Raw genomic sequence first — 13,792 nt, forward strand, 5'->3', positions numbered from 1 at the left:
TGCTGAGTTGGCTCGGTCCTGTACCCCTGAAAGCAGGGATGACTTTTTTCCCCCATTTAGTGTGGATCAAGTGGAATCACTGGTATGGTTGTTGGAGGATGATCCAGATTGTTTCCATGAGCTCTATGCAGCATGTCCATCACATGTGCTTATGGATTGCATAAACGCAGTGCAGTCTTTGATCAGACAGGCTAGGTGTAAGCTGAGTTTTGCTAAACCAGTACTGCAGACATGGACAGATTTGTTATACCCAGCCTCAGTTGGCTTGCAACATCATTCCTCTGCTCAAGGCACTCTGCCTGCATCCCCGACAGCACCCCCAGTGATGGCCCAGTATACTCTGCTAACTACCACATACCAGCCCCCTGCTCCCACTCGCTGCACCTATCCTTTCTTCAAACCTGTAAAGAAGTCCTATGTAGCAACTGCTCCCTTCTCTGTTCCATCCTCCAGCTCTTGTCTGTCCTCAGCTGCTCCATTCGTTTGCAGACCTGCGTTTACTTGCAGTGCTCCAGTAGTTAAAACCAGAAAAAAGCGAAAATTCTTTCCAACCAGTACCATCCTGCCAGTATCCAAACCGGTGAGCCTGCCGTCTGAGAACCTGCCTTCCGTGGTTCAGCCTGGTGCCTCGGCACCCGCACTTCAGCCTGATGTCTCTACCCAGCCTGATGTCTCTACCCAGCCTGATGAACTGATCCAGCCTGATGATCCTATCACGCCTGATGACCCAGTGCCCGCTGTCATGCCTGGTGACCCGATGCCCGCTGTCGAGCCGGACGATCCAATGCCTGATGACCCAGTGCCCGCTGTCATGCCTGGTGACCCGATGCCCGCTGTCGAGCCAGACGATCCAATGCCTGATGACCCAGTGCCCGCTGTCATGCCTGGTGACCCAATGCCCGCTGTCGAGCCAGACGATCCAACGCCAGATGACCCGGTGCCCGCTGTCGATCCAGACGATCCGGTACCTGATGACCCAGTGCCCGCTGTCATGCCTGGTGACCCGATGCCCACTGTCGAGCCAGACGATCCGGTACCTGATGACCCGGTGCCCGCTGTCATACCTGGTGACCTGATGCCCGCTGTCGAGCCAGACGATCCAATGCCTGATGACCCAGTGCCCGCTGTCGATCCAGACGATCCGGTACCTGATTACCTAGTGCCCGCTGTCATGCCTGGTGACCCGATGCCCGCTGTCGAGCCAGACGATCCAACGCCAGATGACCCGGTGCCCGCTGTTGATCCAGACGATTCGGTACCTGATGACCCGGTGCCCGCTGTCATGCCTGGGGGCCCGGTGCCCGCCGCTCCACCTGGGCGCCCGATGCCCGCCGCTCCACCTGGGGGCCCGGTGCCCGTCGCTCCGCCCGGGGGCCCGGTGCCTGCCGCACCTCCCGGGGGCCCGGTGCCTGCCGCCCCTCCTGGGAGCCCGGCGCCAGCCGCCCCGCCTGGGGGCCCGCCGCCCGTCGCCCCTCCTGGGGGCTCGGCGCCAGCCGCCCCGCCTGGGGGCCCGGTGCCCGTCGCCCCACCGCTGATCACAGGGAAATGCAATTGCCGGTTCTCGGCTGCACTTTCCTCACGCTGTCAGAACGTGGGGAAAGTACTGCCCACAATCGGCAGTTGTCAGAGCCGGGATCAGTACTGATCATCAGGGAACTGATGATCAGTGCCCTGATGATCGGTGCCTAGTAGTGCCACCCACCAGTTCCACCCACCTGTGCCCAGCAGTGCTGCCCACCAGTGCCCAGCAGTACCGCCCACTTGTGCCCAGCAGTGCCACCCAGCAGTGCCCAGCAGTGCCACCCACCTGTGCTCATCAGTGCCACCCACCTGTGCCACCCACCTGTGTCACCCACCTGTGCCCATCAGTGCCACCCACCTGTGTCACCCAACTCTGCCCATCAGTGCCACCCACCTGTGCCCATCAGTGCCACCCACCTGTGCCCATCAGTGCTGCCAGTCAGTGCCCATCAGTGCTGCCAGTCAGTGCCCATCAGTGCTGCCAGTCAGTGCCCAGCAGTTGCGCCAGTCAGTGCCCAGCAGTGCAGCCAGTCAGTACCCAGTAGTGCCGCCAGTCAGTGCCCAGCAGTGCCATGTGTTCAGTGTTTTGTCCATCTGAGCACCTTGAAAATGCTTTGCATGCATTTTTCGTGATGAAAAAAGGCTCTGGACAGCATCGGGAACTGGAAGAGTTAAAAAAAAAATTCAAATGCAAATGCTTATAAACGCGAATTGCCGCGTTTACAAGCGTTTTCTGTTTGAAATGCTGATAACAACGACATCTGAATGCAAGTTTGTTGTGTTCAAAAAAATTACTGTAAACTCAACTGCCTGTAAACAACTGTAAACGAATCATAGGAAAACATTAGGGAGAATTCAGGGGCTGCTGAAAAAAAAATCCTGAACAGCTCCTAAACGTGAGTTTAGCAGCTGCAGTGTACATGAGCCCTAAATGTTAGTAACCAGTTATATACTGTGTATCTAAGACAGCAATCCACTGAGCTGGCCATAAGCAGTGGGAGTCTATTCCACATTTTCACAGCTCTTACTGTGAAGAAACCTGGTATCTATATGAATGTTTCTTTACCTATATGGGTGTCCTCAACAAGGCGCCCAAGCTTTACACATGAAACAAGTTCCTACAAGGGTCCACATGTACATGTGTGCAAGCCTTAAATCAAGGCCACTCCTATCAATTCAAGAATCCCATATAATGGCATTAACAGCAGGAAATGTGTGTGTATGCACACCATAACACAAGGTAGAGGAGAGAAAATTGAATTAAATAAATAAAGGAGAATCACATTCTTACCTGATTACTCTCCTAAAAATAATATTCTTTCTTCTTTAGGGATTCTTCCTTTTCCAGGTATACAAACTGGAAAAAGATCTCTTGGAAGTCACACTTCACAATTGTGAAAAAGCCTTTCCACATACGGAAAGGCTTCTTCACAGTAAGAGCTGTGAAAATGTGGAATAGACTCCTTCTAGAACTAGTTCTGGCCAGCTCAGAACATTATTTTTTTTTTTTAAAAGTTGGATGTATTCCTAGGTGCACAAAATATAACTGAATACTAATATTTATAGGTATTAACACCAGGGGTTATTGATCCAGGAAGTATCTAATTTCCTCCTGGGAGAAGGGAAGCAAATTTTTTTCCACTGCTGGAGCTGTGTTTGTTTTTTTAAGCCTTCTTCTAGATCAACTATGGATATATAAATGCGCACATGGAGGGTTTCTATTTTTTTTTTTACTATTGATTGAATTAGATGGACTTGTGTCTTTTTTCAACCTGACTAAGGCTAGGTTCACACCTATGCAGGTTGCGTTTGAGGCATTTCTTCATTGCTTTTTGAGTTGCGTTTTGCGTTTTAAATCTGCCTAGTAACAAGAAAAGAAAAAAAAGTGAAAAAACGCATAAAAAAAACATCAAAAACCCAAGTGCACCCACCCAATTAACACTACCACCACTTCCCACCCACCACCCCAATAAAAGAAAACCACCCCACCACCAAATAAAAAAAACCCAATTGCAAAACACTTTCATTTTTTATGCATTTTGCATTTTTTTCACTTTTTTTTCTTTTCTTGTTGCTGGACAGATTTAAAATGCAAAACACATCAAAAACATGGCAAAAATGCAATACATGCTTTTCTGCAATGTTTCCATTGAAGTCTATAGAAAAAGAAAAGTAACTTTTTGCGTTCAAAAAAGGCCCTGACCCTTTCCAAAAAAACGCATCGGGTGAAATCGCAAAGGTGTGAACATATCCCATACGAAATTATGTTAAATGGACTGTACTGTATTTCTGCAAAACACTGCAGAAAACGCTTACGTGTGAACCCAGTGTTAATATGTATTTTTGTAATTATGACTGTGCCAGCACTGAGGACCTGGTCTGTGTTTGTTTGTTTTTGTCTTCTTCTGGATCAACTATGGATATAAAAATGTGTATATGGAGGTGTTCTATATTTTTTTTTTTTACTATTGATTGCACTAGATCAGGGGTGGGCAAACTTTTTGACTTGAGGGCCGCAATGGGTTCATATATTGGACCCGGGGGCCGGACCAAGAGTAGATGAATGATGTGTATGTGTCATCCATAGTAAGTATAGTAATATTCCCCCATAGTAAGCATAGTAATTAATCCCCCATATAGTAATTCATCCCCCACAGTAATTCATCCCCCACAGTAATTCATCCCCCACAGTAATTCATCCCCCATATAGTAATTCATCCCCCATATAGTAATTCATCCCCCATATAGTAATTCATTCCCGATAGTAATTCATCCCCCATATAGTAATTCATCCCCCATAGTAATTCATCCCCCATATAGTAATTCATCCCCCATAGTAATTCATCCCCCATATAGTAATTCATCCCCCATAGTAATTCATCCCCCATATAGTCATTCATCCCCCACAGTAATTCATCCCCCCTATAGTAATTCATCCCCCCTATAGTAATTCATCCCCCCTATAGTAATTCATCCCCCATATAGTAATTCATCCCCCATATAGTAATTCATCCCCCATAGTAATTCATCCCCCATATAGTAATTCATCCCCCATAGTAATTCATCCCCCATAGTAATTCATCCCCCCTATAGTAATTCATCCCCCATAGTAATTCATCCCCCCTATAGTAATTCATCCCCCATAGTAATTCATCCCCCATAGTAATTCATCCCCCATATAGTAATTCATCCCCCATAGTAATTCATTCCCCATATTGTGTCAATTCACTTACCTTTGCTCCGCGCGTTCCTCTCGCCGTGTTCCCGCGCCGTTCCGGTCTTCAGGGCGGACTGTGAGAGGAGCCTAGCTCCCCTGCTGCCCCGCCTCACGCTGCCCCGCTCCTCACGCTGCCCCGCCTACACACATCCTGACAGGCAATGTTTGCCACGCTCCGCGGGCCGGATTAAAAGGTCCGCCGGGCCGTAGTTTGCCCATTGCTGCACTAGATGGACTTGTGTCTTCTTTCATCCTGACTAAGGCTAGGCTGACGCCTATACAGGTTGCATTTGAGCTATTTCTGCATTGCGTTTTGAGTTGCGTTTTGTGTTTTAAATCCGCCTAGAAACAAGAAAAGAAAAAAAAAGGGAAAAAAACACAAAACGCATCAAAAACTTAAGTGCACCCACCCAACCTCAACCACCACCACCCCAATAAAAAAAAAAAACACCCCACCACCAAAACAAAAAACCCAAGTGCAAGCACTTTCAGTGGCCGATAATGCTCAGATTGGAAAGACCAATGGTAAAAATTTGAGGACCTTCTGCAGTTTTAAAGGCCAAAGTAACTTTGGAATATGTATGATGAATTTTATTCATTCAGCTGCTGAGTCTCACCCACCTATCCATACCCGGAAGGTTTCCCCAATAGTAGCGCAGTCTGTGGGCGGCTGAGACTCTGCTGGCATCAATTGGAACTGGCTTGGTCTGCAAAGAGGAGAAGAGATTCAAAAGGAACCCCAAGCTAATGCAAACGCAAGATTTTTTTTAATAAAATAACAATTGGATAACCTGCCATCACTTTTACTTTCATTTCCCATACCAGAGACACTGCTAACAATGCATCTGCACCAGGGTTGGACTGACAACTCATGGGGCCCCCTGGCAATACGGGATTATGGGGCCCCTGTGTCCTTACCCACACTCAAAACCACACCCAAAAAAAGCCTATGAAAGGTACTAGGGGCATCTCATGGGGCCCCCTACTGACCCTGGGCCCTCGGGCAGTGCCCCTGATTTGCATCCTCCAATTCTTCATATCTTTTCTGGCACTTTGTTTACACATAACAATCAGTTTTTGTTTTTTTTATTGAAAATTTATTAGAACCACCCACATTATATATTTTTTAAAGCAGAGGCCCAAGAGAATAAATTGTCGGGTTTTGCAATTTTTGATTTCACACAGTATTTGCGAAATTTTTTGGGGAGAAAAAAATTATTATTATTATACAGGATTTATATAACGCCAACAGTTTGCGCAGCACTTTACAATATAAGGAGGACAGTACAATTACAATACAGTTTGATACAGAAGGATCTGGAGGGCCCTGCTTATGGAGCTTACAATCTAAAGCAAGGGTTAGGTGGTGCAAAAGGTGATAGCTGCGGGGGACGATCTGATGGAGGTGACTCAAGTACAGTTCTTAGATGGAGGTGGGGTAGGCTTCCCTGAATAAATGAGTTTTCAAGGATCATCTAAAGGCGGACAGGATAAGAGCTAACTGGACATACTGGGGCAGGGAGTTCCAGAGGATTGGAGAGACTCTGGAGAAGTCCTGGAGGTGATCTGTGAGGTGGTAACAAGGGAACTGGAGAGCAGGAGGTCTTGGGAGGAGCGGAGATGATGGTTTGGGCAATATCTGCAGATGATGATGTAGCTGGGGGCAATGTTGTGGATAACTTTGTATGTTGTGGTTAGTATTTTAAATTTATATATTGCACTAGTGAAAGCCAATGAAGAGAAGTCACAGATCGGTGAGTAAAGTGTATTAATCTCACAGCACCATTCACAATAGATTGAAGGGGAGGATAGCTTGTGTAGGGGTAGGCCAGTGAGGAGGGCAGGGCTGCTGTTAGAAACCATGGGGCCCCATACAGCCATCCTAAAAGGCCCCCCATCCCAAAAAAAAAAAGTTTACTATGCTTCAGTTATGAATGAACACAAGGATTGATCGGTGCCAATCACTCATTATGTTTGTTCAAGAAAGGAAGGAGCTGGTAAATGTGACATATTTACTGAAACCCCCCCCCCCCCACTCTCTATTCTGAAGGATCCTATTGTGTGCTTGCAGCCACCTGTGGAGAGGAGTGGAGGGAAGCAGGCAGCACTGTGGGGACCTACAGGGGGGCCTGGGCAGCAGGGGGAAATGTACATGGGAAGGGTGATGGGTAGGGCAGGGGGCAATTACTTGAACCGATCCCCTGTATGGCTCTCTCTGAAGCAGCTGAGAGCCAGCGGGAGGAAGAGGAGAAGAAGCCAGGTTGCAGCTGCTGCAGAGAGAGCCATACAGGGGATCAATTTGTCCTCCCTGCCCACATCTGATTCCCCCAGCTAGCCTGGGCCCCGTACAGGACTGGTGGTACCCCCTTATCCACCTCCCTGGAGGAAGGAGCTGCAGAAGTCCCATGTATTAAAAAAATAAGAAAGCACAGTGGCTTAAAGGTTAGCACTTCTACCTGGCAGTACTAGGGTCTTTGGTTCTAATCCCAACCATAGCACCACCTGCCTGCAGTGCTGTATTTACATCTTGTGCTGCCCTAGGCAACACAAAAAATCTGAGCCCCCCCCCCCTCCAGCTCTGGATTTCTGGAGTCTCATGGCCGCTCCCCTCACTTCACTCTTCCGTCCATCCCCAATACCCCTCGGAGCCTCCTCGATGTGACATCACCACACAGGAACCAGAATAGGACAACCAGTGTCGCTTCTTCCCAGGGGGGAGAGAAAGAGAGGTTGAGGGGTGAGAGAGAGAGGATGAGGGAGGGAAAGAGAGAGGGTCGGGGGGGGAGAGACAGGGGAGAGAGAGAGGGTGAGGGGGTGAGAGAGAGAGGATGAGGGAGGAAAAGAGAGAGGGCCAGGGGGTAAGAGAGATTGGGGGGAGAGAGAGGGTGAGGGGGGAGAGAGAGCGAGGAGAGAAAGAGGGGGGGGAGAGAGAGAGGGTGACGGGGGAGAGAGATTTTGAAGGGGAGAGAGAGAGAGGGTGAGGGGGGAGAGAGATTTTGAAGGGGAGAGAGAGGGTGAGGGGGGAAGAAAAAGATGGTGAGGGGTGAGAGAGAAAGTGGCGGAGAGAGAGAGGGGGAGGGAGTGAGAGAGGGGGAGGGGCGAGAGAGGAGGGCATGAGAGTGAAACCCCTAGCCATGCCCCAGTCTGCAGTCCCTCCTGTGCCCCCTTGTTCCAATCTCTGTCTGCAGGTTGGTGTGTGGAATGCCTGGTACCTTCCATGCCAGCAGCAGGATGTTCAGGATGGCCAGTGGTGGGCATCTGGGTGATGATGGGGGTGCTCTGCTCCTTCCAGATAATCCTTTTAATGTTACAGATGGATGCCCCAGGTAGCAGTGCCCTGGCTTCCTGTTTCTCTCTCTTGTCCTCATCCTCTGGGCCCCTGGTCAGCCTGTCCTCCAGCCGCTGTTGCTGTTGATCTCAGAGCAGAGGTTGGAGATGGAGTCTAGGCTCTGGGAGGCACCGTGTATGCTGCGCCCGCTGCTGTTTGCCTTTTCAGGGATCAGGCAGATAATGAAGGTTCTAGGTCCTAGATGCCCTCCATTTCTGGGGCCGTCCGCTCGCTGTGTGGGAATGAGCAAGACACTATCCTCCTGCCTACTGCCCGAGGACACCGCTGTCAACATCAGATTTAGCTCCATGGGATCCATGGCCTTCTGCCCCACTGCCCTGCCTCTTCTGGGGAACGGCGGCGCCGCCCCCCTGACAAATGCCGCCCAAGGCAAATGCCTTGTTTACCTCGTGGCAAATACGCCTCTGCCTGCTTGGAGTTTGCATGTTCTCTCTGTGCCTGTGTGGGTTTCCTCTGGGTGTTCTGGTTTCCTCCCACACTCCAAAGACATGCTGGAAGGTTAATTGGCTCCTGTCTAAATTGTCCCTAGTATGTGTATGTATGAATGTGAGTTAGGGACCTTAGATTGTACACCCCTTGAGGGTTAGGGAGCTTAGATTGTACACCCCTTGAGGGTTAGGGACCTTAGATTGTACACCCCTTGAGGGTTAGGGAGCTTAGATTGTACACCCCTTGAGGGTTAGGGACCTTAGATTGTATACCTCTTGAGGGTTAGGGACCTTAGATTGTACACCCCTTGAGGGTTAGGGACCTTAGATTGTACACCCCTTGAGGGTTAGGGACCTTAGATTGTACACCTCTTGAGGGTTAGGGACCTTAGATTGTACACCTCTTGAGGGTTAGGGACCTAAGATTGTACACCCCTTGAGGGTTAGGGACCTTAGATTGTACGCCCCTTGAGGGTTAGGGACCTTATATCGTACACCCCTTGAGAGTTAGGGACCTTAGATTGTAAACCTCTTGAGGGTTAGGGACCTTAGATTGTACGCCCCTTGAGGGTTAGGGACCTTAGATTGTACACCCCTTGAGGGTTAGGGACCTTAGATTGTACACCTCTTGAGGGTTAGGGACCTTAGATTGTACACCTCTTGAGGGTTAGGGACCTAAGATTGTACACCCCTTGAGGGTTAGGGACCTTAGATTGTACACCCCTTGAGGGTTAGAGACCTTAGATTGTACACCCCTTGAGGGTTAGGGACCTTAGATTGTACGCCCCTTGAGGGTTAGGGACTGATGTGAATGTACATTATATATGTAAAGCGCTGCACAAATTGACGGTGCTATAAAAGTACCTGTAATAATAAAACAAATAGAAAAAACAATACAATGGAATCAAATAAAACAGAAATAATATAACTATCACTGGAAATTCAAATTCCAAATAAATTAGAAACTGAATTCGACTGAAAACAAATTGAATGAAATTATCAAAATAACGAATTGAAATGAAACACATTTTCCATTCTGCACATCTCTACTTAGCATATATCCTCTTGAATTCTGATCTGAGCTTCACATTTTCCCTATATCCAATAGAGACAGATGGGGAAAAAAATGTCTGTTCTGTCCTGCCACACTTCTTGTTCTAGGATGGCTATGCTCACTTACTGTACCCAAGGAGATGTCACCTTAGGGACAGGAAGTATTTTAGGACTACAGAACACCTCCCTGCCTTCTATTCTCCATTAGAGAGTGGAGGTTTTCTGTCATTTTAATAGCCCTCTCGATAACATTCTTCAAGATACCACTGCAGATTGCACAGGACAGCACTGTGTTTTTGGCAGGATCAACAGATATTTTGTTTGCATTTTTCAAACAGACATAACAAGAACTCTTTCAATGGTATCCTTTAACCGCTTCCTGTCCACCCTATAGCAGAAGTACTGCTACAGGGCAGCACAGGTGTGCAAAATCACACATATATACGTGATTTAGCATTTCCGAATAGGGGGTGCACGCAAGGCGCGTGCGCCCTACATGTACCGCCACTCGCGGCTGTCAATCACCAGGTCCCGGCCGGTGATTACTCGCCACAACCTGCTGATTGATGAGCGTCTTCGTCGCGGGAGGAGAACTGTTACTAAACAAAACAGTTCTCTCCCGTCAGCTCCGGCACACTGCTCTGCATGGCTGTGTGCTTTCAGTGAAGCACACAGACACAACCCCACAGTAAAACACACCCAGCACACAGTTAACCCTTTGATCGCCCTTCATGTTAACCCCTTCCTGCCCAGTGCCATTAGTACAGTGTCAGTGCTTTTTATTAGCACTGATCACTGTATTGGTATCACTGGGGATGTCAGTGACAGTCAGTTCCCCCCCAGTGTCAGAATGCCTGCCGCAGTCCCGCTATAAGTCGCTGATCACCGCCATTACTAGTGAAAATTTTTTTAAAATATACCGTCATTTGTAGACGCTATAACTTTCACGTAAACCAATTAATTTACACGTATTGAGCTTTTTTTTTAGCAAAGACATGGAGCAGAACACATTTTGGCCTAAATTTATGACGAAATTTGATTTCATACATTTTTTTACTGGACACGCAAAAAGTCAAAAATATTGGTTTTCTTTCTCAAAATTGTCGGGCTTTTTATTTTATAGTGCAAAAAAATTAAAACCAAACAGGCAATCAAATACCACTGAAAGAAGGCTCAATTAGTGGGGAAAAAAGGACGTAAATTTCATTTGGGTGCAGAGGTGCATGACCGCGCAACTGTCACTTAAAGTAATGCAGCGCTGTAACGCAAAAAATGGCTTGGCCAGGAAGGGGGGGAAATCCTCAAGAGAGCGAGGGGTTAACAGACCAAAGAAGAATCTAATGGCACCTGCAAGCATAAGGCTAATGGCCCCACCTTACCTCCAAGTGCTGGGTGATGGCTCTGCTGAATTTCCGGTCCATGGATACAACATTCTCAAAGAGCCAGAAGAAGGCTCGATCTTCTCCTGGCTTTGGCTTTACTTTGTGCAGCAGACGAGGAAAATCAAAAAACAGCTGTCCGCTTCCCCCTGCTCATAGGAAGAATGTACAACATGTGATGGGTCAGGGTAGTTTACAACCAACTGGCACAAAGAGGTGATCATTGCTGACCTCCCTATGAAAATACAAGTTTTTATGAGTCTCCCTGGTTCTAGGATTGTGGGTTCACCTATTTAGGACAAGAATGCCGCAAGTAGAACTGAATATTTTCATATTTTCTATATGGTATTTTCTGGGCCTTCTATGTTTCCCAAGTTATAGTTACATAGTTAGTCTGGTTGAAAAAAGACAAAAGTCCATCCAGTTCAACCATTAAAAAAAAAAAAGTTATAATCCTATACCCACAGTTGATCCAGAGGAAAGCAAAATTTCCAGCAAAGCATGATCCAGTTTGCTCCTGCAGGGGAAAAAAATCCTTCCTGATCCCCCGAGAGACAATCGGATATTCCCTGGATCCAGGGGCAGACTGACCATTTGGAAACTCGGGCACTGCCCGAGGGCCCGGGGTCAGTAGGGGGCTCCATGAGATGCCCCTGGTACCTTATTCATAGGCTTTTTTGAGTTTGGGCAAGGACACAGGGGCCCCATGATCCCGTATTGCCCGGGGGCCCCATGAGTTGTCAGTCCGCCCCTGCCTGGATCAACTTTACCTATAAATGTTAGTATCCAGTTATATTCTGTGTATCTAAGAAAGAATCCAGGACTTTTTTGAAGCAATCCACTGAGCTGGCCAAAACCAACTCTTGAGGGAGTCTATTCCACATTTTCAAAGCTCTTACTGAGAAGAAACCTTTCTGTGTTTGGAGATTAAATTTAATTTCCTCCAGATGTAAAGAGTGCCCCCTTGTCCTCTGTGATGACCTCAGGGGGAATAACTCTACACCATTTATACATGGTGATCATATCCCCCCTCTTATGTATTATACATGGAGATTATATCCCCCCCTTATGTGTTATACATGGAGATCATATCCCCCCTTATGTATTATATATGGAGATCATATCCCCCCTTATGTATTATACATGGAGATCATATCCCCCCCTTATGTATTATACATGGAGATCATATCCCCCCTTATGTATTATACATGGAGATCATATCCCCCCTTATGTATTATACATGGAGATCATATCCCCCTTATGTATTATACATGGAGATCATATCCCCCCTTATGTATTATACATGGAGATCATATCCCCCTTATGTATTATACATGGAGATCATATCCTCCTTATGTATTATACATGGTGATCATATCCCCCCTTATGTATTATACATGGAGATCATATCCCCCTTATGTATTATACATGGAGATCATATCCTCCTTATGTATTATACATGGTGATCATATCCCCCCTTATGTATTATACATGGAGATCATATCCCCCCCTTATGTAATATACATGGTGATCATATCCCCCCTTATGTATTATACATGGAGATCATATCCCCCCTTATGTATTATACATGGAGATCATATCCCCCTTATGTATTATACATGGAGATCATATCCCCCCTTATGTATTATACATGGAGATCATATCCCCCTTATGTATTATACATGGAGATCATATCCCCCTTATGTATTATACATGGAGATCATATCCCCCTTATGTATTATACATGGAGATCATATCCCCCCTTATGTATTATACATGGAGATCATATCCCCCTTAATCTCCTCTTCTCAAGAGAGAATAAATTCAGTTCCTCTGATCTTTCCTCATAGCTGATCTCCTCCATGCCTCTTATCAGTTTGGTTGCCCTTCTCTGTACTTTCTCCAGTTCCCCAATGTTATTTTTGTGAATTGGTGCCCAAAACTGAACTGCATATTCCAGATGAGGTGTTACTAATGATTTGTACCAGGGGAAATTATATCTCTCTCTCTGGAGTCTATACCTCTATTAATACAAGAGAGGATTTTGCTTGTTTTACAAACCGCAGCTTGGCATTGCATGCCATTATTAAGCTTGTGATCTGCCAGAACCCCCAGATCCTTCTCCACCATTGACCCCCCCAGATCCTTCTCCATCATTGACCCCCCCCCAGATCCTTCTCCACCATTGATTCCCCCAGTTGTAATATTATGCTTTATTCCTGTCCAGTTCCGGGGAATTAAATTGAGTAGGGCTGAGAACTGTGTAGCCATTCACAGGAAGCTTTGTATTTTTTTGAATGAATGCAAGGCTTCCTCTGATTGGCTGAGGTGGAGAGGTGGTTAGAAGTCTCCGTCCAGCTGCAGGAACACAGTACTGTATACTGTATGTAAGCCCAGCTCCTGGAATAAAATCGAGTAGGGCTGACAACTATGTAGCCATTCATAGGAAGCTTTGTTTTGCTGAATGAATGCAAGGCTTCCTCTGATTGGCTGAGGTGGACAGATGTGTCCGCTGTATGTAGCCAATGCTATACAGCGGACACATCTGTTAGTGAAGGTAATAGTTTGTTTTGGACCAGCTTGGTCAAAACAATCTGTGAGAGAAAGCCAGAGGTTGGGTTTAAACACAGAAAAAGAACAAACATCTACATAATACCCACAGTGATTTTAAACATTTTAGAATAAACTGTCACAGGACTGTAGTAAAAAAAAAAATTTGATGGGGATCAGTAATATATTTTACTAGACCTCTCACATGCTACATCAGCCTGTTCACAGCATAGTAGTAAAATAATTTAGGAGGTGGAAAATAACCAAACAAACAAATAAAAAATGTTTACAATTG

General features: G+C 46.7%; 1 protein-coding gene across 1 annotated transcript in view; it reads right to left on the bottom strand.

Moving 5' to 3' along the window:
- LOC149443472 (DNA (cytosine-5)-methyltransferase 3A-like) overlaps positions 1 to 13,792 on the bottom strand; it is a 94,018-nt gene that overhangs the window by 21,821 nt on the left and 58,405 nt on the right. Inside the window, exons 14-15 of the mRNA XM_089655704.1 lie at positions 10,948 to 11,096; positions 5,360 to 5,445 (exon numbers count right to left, since the gene is read on the bottom strand). Of these exons, the coding sequence (XP_089511830.1) occupies positions 5,360 to 5,445; positions 10,948 to 11,096 (235 nt within the window). The remainder of the gene's footprint in view (positions 1 to 5,359; positions 5,446 to 10,947; positions 11,097 to 13,792) is intronic.

This window comes from Staurois parvus, unplaced genomic scaffold, assembly GCF_062004578.1.
Source record: "Staurois parvus isolate SC_StPar_1 unplaced genomic scaffold, SC_StPar_1.0 ptg000860l, whole genome shotgun sequence".
NCBI lineage: Eukaryota > Metazoa > Chordata > Amphibia > Anura > Ranidae > Staurois > Staurois parvus.